The sequence below is a fragment of the Psittacula echo genome (genome assembly GCF_963264785.1).
Source record: "Psittacula echo genome assembly, chromosome: 4".
Taxonomy (NCBI): domain Eukaryota; kingdom Metazoa; phylum Chordata; class Aves; order Psittaciformes; family Psittacidae; genus Psittacula; species Psittacula echo.
In genome coordinates, this window is record NC_137738.1 from 49,371,515 (window position 1) to 49,379,357 (window position 7,843).

A 7,843-nucleotide genomic window follows, 5' to 3' on the forward strand; every position below is an offset into this window, starting at 1 on the left:
AAAAACTCCAACCACTTTTTAAGGATGAAGCCAAGAGCTTCAATCAGCATTCTCATTGACTCTAGAAGTAACAAAACGTTACATGTCAGAACATAAAGAACATAAGTTCTTAACTAATGACTATCATGGAAAACAACAAAATCTGCTAACTGGAATAACATCTGATGGCTTTGCCAAAGTGTGCACTAAGTAGCTTCAGCTCAATGGACTTGGACTTCTCAAGTCCAAGTATTTTGATGGCCAACAGTGCATTCAGTGAATCTGCCCAAATGACACTAGCAGAGAATGTGATACAGTATCACAAGGAACTTGGAGTAGGTCCACCAGTTCAGCAGCAAACATTTCCATAGGCCCTCTGCCATTCTCTGCACTGCCCAGCCTTCATATCCTGGTTCCTTTTGGAGAAGAGCTAATGCCTCTCATTGGTAAGATTAGCTGACGTGAACTGTCACGGCTCCAAAGCGGAAAGCTTGCACCACGTGCCTCGCTCTAACAAAGCAATACAAATGGCACAACTTGGATAACTTGCTTGACAGCTCCTGGAAAAAGTAGTTTTCACTTTGCCTTTGTTGATTCATGAGCTCACGCATCCTTCCAGAAAGGGATGAGTAAAAGTCTAGCGAGTAGTCTACTTCACAGCACTTTCTATGCCTATAGATACATAGAAAAACTTACCAGATGATTTCTAAGAAAGACAAATACAAGGCAATCACATTCACGATGGAATAAATCTCTTTATTCTGCGTTTATTTCTGAGCTAGCAGAGTAAGTCTTGCTTGGGATCTGCATTTTAAGCAAACGCCTGCTAACATAACTTTAACTGGACCTCTCAGGATTTTGAGATATATTTATTACAATTTTTAAGAAATATCCTCGTGAGCATTTTGGGAAAGGAACTAATTGGCACGCCAAACCTGAGGCAAGCCAGAAATGTCTGAAGCCAGCTACAAGCCTATCGTGATGATAAACAGTTCAGGGTCCAGCTGTCCATATATGGCAAGACTTCCTATAAGACTGACAGTACTGTATGTGCATTGCGTATGGTTGTTGGATCAGATTCACATTCCTCGGGAATGTTTCTCTGGGAGTTTTTGATTTCCGCTTTGAGGGCTGGCTCAGACCTCCAATTGCTCTTATAAAAAAATATCTGACTGAAAGTTGAAAATGTGCAAGATTCTTTCTTTAAGTACACAAACACTCCAAGTCTAGCCACTTTCCTGTAGTCTTGCCAGATTTTCAGTATGTCTGATACCTGATCAAGTGGCTTTTTGGGGGGAAGGAGGAAAAAAAAAACCAAGAATTAAAAACACAAGAGAGGAATGCAGCCTATCCACACCTGTATGTTTTACAAGACTTCACCAAAGGAGCTATACCAACTGAAGCCGATGTAGACACACACATACCGTATATAGCTGCGTAAACAAGTCTGCAAGGCCGATGTAGTGAATTCCTAGTTTCAACAGAAAAAATATACTATCGTAAAAGCATGTGCTGTATAAACACCTGCATGGAAGTCAAAAATAGTGCTTTTTAACCATTTCATTTGTCAATGCCAAGATATAGTTCTCCGACCCAGGACATATTGTTATCAGAAAGGATAAGCTGAAGACCAATGGGACTCTGAAAGAACCACCTTTGCTTCCAGGTTCCCTTTGCCCCTGTGCATACACACACATGCACATATGAGGTAGTCAATGAGTCACATCCAACAGCACAGAAGCCAGAATGACAAAAGGTAAACCTGATGGACTCTGATTCTTACCCACTGTCATGGGCTGGTACACCTTGCAATCCAGTGGGCTAATGCCCAATACACAGCGGTGCAAGACCAGAATCAGTTCTGAAGTCCAAATGCCTATTTAAGACTTTTTTCTCAAGGCAGCAAGTGGATGGGTCTTGCTGTGCTTGGCCCGCAGTGGGAGGCCTTAGGACAGACTTATCCTTTAATTTTGTATTTCCCTGCTTTCTGGTGGTTCGTTACTTCTAAACATACTTTTTCTGTCAGTAAGATTCTTAGGTTTTGTTTAATAAAATTGTCTCTCTGCAAAAATACTCTTACATGGAAACTTATAAAACATGTCTAGAGCTTCTCCCTCTCTGATGTTCTCCTGCCATATTTAGGCATTTAAAAAAGGCATTCTGTTTACCTGGTTACATTTGCATTTTGGTATGCATGTCATACATAGCTTGGTACACATATTATTTACCCTGAATAGCACTGAAGCCATTAGAGTCTTTCAAGTACAGATTTTGGGAGGCCTCAAGGGTTTGGGAACATGTATTCTTTACCATAACTGTTCCCCTGAGGTCTGTTTTTTAGTTTCAGAGCCAATCTCATTTCTTTTAATGGAGAATTTCAACAAGAAGAAATGACATTCAAATTATTTCACCAGACAAAGTACAGTGCTGGCAGAAAATAAATAGCAGTTTTACAATACAATATAACCTACCAGGGCTTTACATGAAATTGTTTCTTTTTCCCTCATGCATATTGCTACATCATAATACAGCAGTATGCCTGCATATGCAGGGATGGAAAGAAGCAGGGTATGGCAATGGGAGAAAGCCTACATGAAAAGATATATCTTTTGAGATATCCATTAGCTTTCAGTCTGCCTGATAAAATGAATTAAGCTGATCTCTTTCATTAAACACTAACATACTTCTACAGGTCAAAAGCCAAAACTCTGGCATTCCTTGCATTAAAGCTGAGGTCAAACAACATGACATCACTGAATATTCAAATGATACATTGGGAGGTGGGGGAAGAACCATCCTCCTGGTATAAATAAATAAATAAATAAACAAACAGAAAGTCGTAACAGTTCTCTGCAGTGATTTAATACAAGACACAATGCTTAGGTCCCGTGTTCAAATACAGCCTATAACGTTAAGGTTTTGGCTGAGTGCAGTAACATGCCAGTCCCCTCTTCTTGTAATCCTGGGTAGGACCATCAGCAAGGTTGGGAAGCAGGGATGTGCGAGGAACGTGTTGCTCAGAAATGACAGCTGCATGCAGGCAGTGGGAAAATAATAGCCACTTCTTCCATGCTTCAGACTCCATCCACTGTGCCAAATATTTCAGAGTAAATAGGCACTCTCTCTATTCATAGAGAGCATCTATTAGGAAAGGAACACATTACAAATATCCAGTATGATTCAGTGGTACAGAGTCAATTTATACCCGGTAGCGTAATTATACCTTTTTTTGGTGCTACCGAAGCACCGGGACCACTCGCTGCTGGCACCAGGCACCCCGTGGCGAGGGCCCTGACGGGGCCACCCCAAAAACACCGGCCTCCTGTCCCCTCTGCCGGGGGAGGGATGAGAGGCGAGCCGGGAGAACCGAGGAAGGGAAATAACGGATTCCCCCGGACGCCCCTGGCAACCGCCCCGCCGCCCCCTCGCCCCTTCCCGCTGCCCGCCTAGGAATAACGCGCTGCCGGGGGGGAGGACGGGACGGGGGGACCCAGAGCCGCTGGTTCCGGAGAGGACTCACACTTAAAAAACATCAGGATGAAAAATAAAAAGACGTGAGGGGGGTGTGCGTTGGAGGGGGGAACAGACGGAGGAATGCGGGAGCCAGGGGTCAGGGCCGCTCCGGGGCGGCGGCGGCGGCGTGGGGCGGGGCGGGCGGCGCGGCGCGGCGCGCAGGAATGCGCGGAATGTCGCTGTTTGTCCGCGGCCCCATTCAGCCCATTGGCGAGGCCGTGCCGACGACGCGTATAAAGGGGCGTCCTTGCCAGCACTGCGCAGCACTCCCACAGCCGCTCTCCCACCGGACTCATAAGGAGCGGAGCAGAGCAGCGCAGCACCGAGTAGCAGCCTGCACAGTGCCCACAGCCACAGGCCCGTCCGCGCACCGCTGCTGAGAAGAGCCGCCCGACGGGAAGCGCTCATCGCCTCGCCTCACCTCGATTCGGCTCATCTCACCTCACCGCCCCTCTCTGCCGGGCAACCCGACGCGCTGCCTGTTTGCCGCCGCCGCTCACAAGCCGCTGACCGCCGCGGGATGGCCCCCGCCAGCTTCGCCGTAGCCCTTCTCCTCTCCCTCCTCAGCCCGGTAAGTGCCGCGGCCCGCAGCTCCACCACCCCAGTTCCGGCCGGCGCGGTCCCGGCAGCGGCCCTGACGCCCACTTTCTCTCTCTCCCCGCCGCTGTCAGGAGGCGCAGGGCCAGGAGTGCAGCGGGCAGTGCCAGTGTAGCGCGGGGCCCGCTCCCAACTGCCCCGCCGGCGTCTCCCTGGTGCTCGACGGCTGCGGCTGCTGCCGCGTCTGCGCCAAGCAGCTGGGCGAGCTCTGCACCGAGCGCGACCCCTGCGACCACCACAAGGGGCTCTTCTGCGACTTCGGCTCACCCGCCAATCGCAGGATCGGCGTCTGCACCGGTGAGTGAGCGGGGACGGGGCGAGCCGCGGGACGGGAACAGCGTCCCACCGGGCTGGGGTCTAGCAAAGGGGGAAGCCGTGGAGACTTCTCGCCTCACTCTCCGCCTCCTGCCCCTTGCAGCTCGGCATGGTGCCCCCTGCGTCTTCGGCGGTATGGTGTACCGGAGCGGGGAGTCCTTCCAGAGCAGCTGCAAATACCAGTGCACCTGCTTGGACGGGGCGGTGGGCTGCGTGCCCCTCTGCAGCATGGACGTCCGCCTGCCCAGCCCCGACTGCCCCTACCCGCGCCGGGTGAAGCTCCCTGGAAAGTGCTGCGAGGAGTGGGTCTGCGACGAGACCAAAGAGCAGACTGCTGTGGGACCTGCACTTGCTGGTGAGTGAGGGTCCCTCAGTGGGTGGCAGCCTGGGGGGAAGAGGTACCCTGCATGGAGGTTGAAGGCAGGGATGGGTTGACACAGGGCACCCTGGCAGCTGGAGTACTGCAGTAAGTGTGGATGCTCAAATTTCCCAGGAAGGGGAAGAGAGCCTTTAGCAGGGCATGAGGTCAGACGATGGTCTCATCTTGGCTGTCTGTCTCCTGCAGCTTACAGACTGGAAGACACTTATGGTCCAGACCCGACAATGATGCGTGCCAACTGTCTGGTGCAGACCACGGAGTGGAGTGCTTGCTCCAAGACCTGTGGTATGGGCATCTCAACCAGGGTCACCAATGATAATGCCTTCTGCAGACTGGAGAAACAGAGTAGACTGTGCATGGTCAGACCTTGTGAAGCAGACTTGGAGGAGAACATCAAGGTAAATAATCTAATCTTTATGTGTAACCTACAGGGATGCTTCCATCCACTAACTAAAAAACAGTGTCTTACCAAAAACTGTGTAGTTTTGACGGGTAGTTAGTTTCAAGTAATTTACCTTGAAATTTGAGTTGTATCCCAGTGATGAATAGTTTACAGTTAAATGTCCTGAATTTTCCTTTTGTGCTGTGTTATGATATTAAGACACTTGCCTAGTGAAGATATAAGGATTAGTGTGCTTGCTGCCCTTAGCTTGCAAGCTTAGTGCTGTGTGAAAGCCTATCTTCTAAACACTTTGTATTCACTTATACCCTAACAGAAAGGCAAAAAGTGCATTCGCACCCCCAAAATCTCCAAGCCCGTCAAGTTTGAGCTGTCCGGCTGCACCAGCGTGAAGACCTACAGAGCTAAGTTCTGTGGTGTCTGCACTGACGGGCGCTGCTGCACGCCCCACAGAACCACCACCCTCCCCGTGGAGTTCAAGTGCCCTGATGGGGAGATCATGAAAAGGAAAATGATGTTCATCAAGACCTGCGCGTGCCACTACAACTGCCCGGGAGACAATGACATCTTTGAGTCTCTGTACTACAGGAAGATGTATGGAGACATGGCATAAAGCCAGAAGGAGACACTTAACTAAATTCTCGACTTGAACTGATCTGCATCTCAATTTGTAAACATGATTCAATAGCACAAGGTATTTAAATCAGTTCTTTTTTTTTTTTTTTTTTTAATTTCAACAAACTGCTCCATGTGACTTAAGACAATTTTTCTACTGACCCCAAATGGTGGGTTGAAGAAGAAGGTAAAACAGATGGACAGTGAGACCACAGCAAGACACAGCTTCAGAACACATTGTTCATGAGGTGGTGTGAAGGGTGTAAGGGAAATAGGCAGGAAAAGCAGATTCAAGCAAATGTTCCCTTAATGTGGTACAGCGTGCTTCATGTAGTAGTGCAATTCAGAAGGAGACTGTTAGCATGTTTGCTGATGTTGGCTTAGTAACAGCAACAGCTGGAAGGCAAACTTTCACCCAGCAAAGTGCTAAGTAGAAGGTGTTCTGTTAGTCAGGACAGTAATGTTTCAGCTCTGACGCTCTGATTCATATGGCTTGGTCAACAAGAATCAGAATCATGTCTGTTAGACTGGACAGCTTGTGGCAGTTAATTTACCTGTAACAAGCTACTTTTTATTAATATTGTAAATACTGTGTGTATATATATTTGTACAGCTATCTAAATTAATTTAAAGTTTTGTGCCTTTGTTTAATGCTTTGAAATTTCAATGATAGCCTTCTTTTTTGGAACAAGATAGGTAGGATTTAAAGCTTGTTTGACAATGCATTCAAAGCATGAAATACATACTCTAGTGGAAATTGTTCAGATAGGGCCAAATGGTGAGTTGAGAACAAGATGGAGATTGTTAGAGTTGAGATGCCTGCATCCTTACAAAGCAGTCATCTGGCAAAGTACATTTACTTCTACTTTACTGGACAAGTGGCTTTAAGAAAAAAGGCTCTTCTGTAGCTCATCAGTCTTTCCACTCGAGCATTTGTTTCTTTCTTTGACAATGGCTCTTTTTGGACAGTTTATTTGTGGAGAAGTGTGACCAAAAGTTACATGTTTGCACCTTTTTAGTTGAAAATAAAGTATTTATATTTTTTGTATAAATGGCTTGGTATTTCATTTACCTTTAGTCTTCGCTACTATTTTACGTATTCCTAAAATGGTTTGGCTCTGCGCTAGATGAAAATCAAGTAATGCATTGTGGGGGTTTTTGTCAAGAAGCACATACACTTGCCACTAAGCTAATGATTTATGGTTGGTTACTGTGTTACTAGTGAACCAACTGTAGTTTGCTACTCTTCTGAATGGAGGGCAGGGCCAGGCTTGCTTTGGCAAGCCCAGTGTTGCATTAGAAAGTGCAGCAGGTTCCAAATGCATCACATGTGGTGGCTTTAAAATGAGTCAGCTGGTCACCATAGCATTCAGCTCCTGCTGTAACACGCCATGCAACATGCTGAATTTCGTTGACATGTTCCACTGGTTAAAATTTGTTTTCAGCTAAGATGAGAAAAACATTTTTAAGGTATCTGCAGTGAAGTGGCTCCTGACTCTAAAGTCAAATCCAGAAGCCCAAAATCTGGTAAAATTCTCAGTGAAGAGCTAATTACTTGTATCATAAAAATCACAGAATGATACAGGTTGGAAATGGCCTCTTAAGATCTCATGATTTAACGTTCATGCAGAGTAGGGCTAACTTAGGTATGGTTTTACCTTAATCAAAACCTTAGTATGGTATAGTGGACAGAGCACTGAACTCAGATGGCAAATACCTGGGTTACCTTCCTACTTGGTCACTAGGAGCAAATCATTTTACATGACAGTTCTGTGTAAAACATCCATTGATTAAAACTCTTCCAAGCTCACAGATGAGAAGTACTGTAAGAGCTACACATTTTGATAACAGTCCAAACATTCTTCTCAGATAACAAAAAAACAGCATAAGGACAGTTGTGATTCACTTACCTCATCCCCCTAAAGCTAAAACTAGGTCCTATGTTAATAACAGACTTTTTTTTTTTTGTACCTTTATCAAGACAAGGGAATTCTTAGAATTTAAAATTAACCTTTGCACTAGAAGCATTAGTTCTTGTTTTCAAA

The 7,843-nt window shown here is 46.4% G+C and overlaps 1 protein-coding gene across 1 annotated transcript; it reads left to right on the forward strand.

Moving 5' to 3' along the window:
* Window positions 1-4,012: 4,012 nt before the first annotated feature.
* Window positions 4,013-6,386, forward strand: CCN2 (cellular communication network factor 2; the record flags this gene model as incomplete). Its single annotated transcript, XM_080616155.1, has 5 exons — window positions 4,013-4,063; window positions 4,164-4,386; window positions 4,508-4,759; window positions 4,970-5,181; window positions 5,500-6,386. The coding sequence occupies 5 exons, from the start codon at window positions 4,013-4,015 to the stop codon at window positions 5,794-5,796; spliced, it is 1,035 nt and encodes a 344-aa protein (XP_080472281.1). The 3' UTR covers window positions 5,797-6,386.
* Window positions 6,387-7,843: the final 1,457 nt, after the last annotated feature.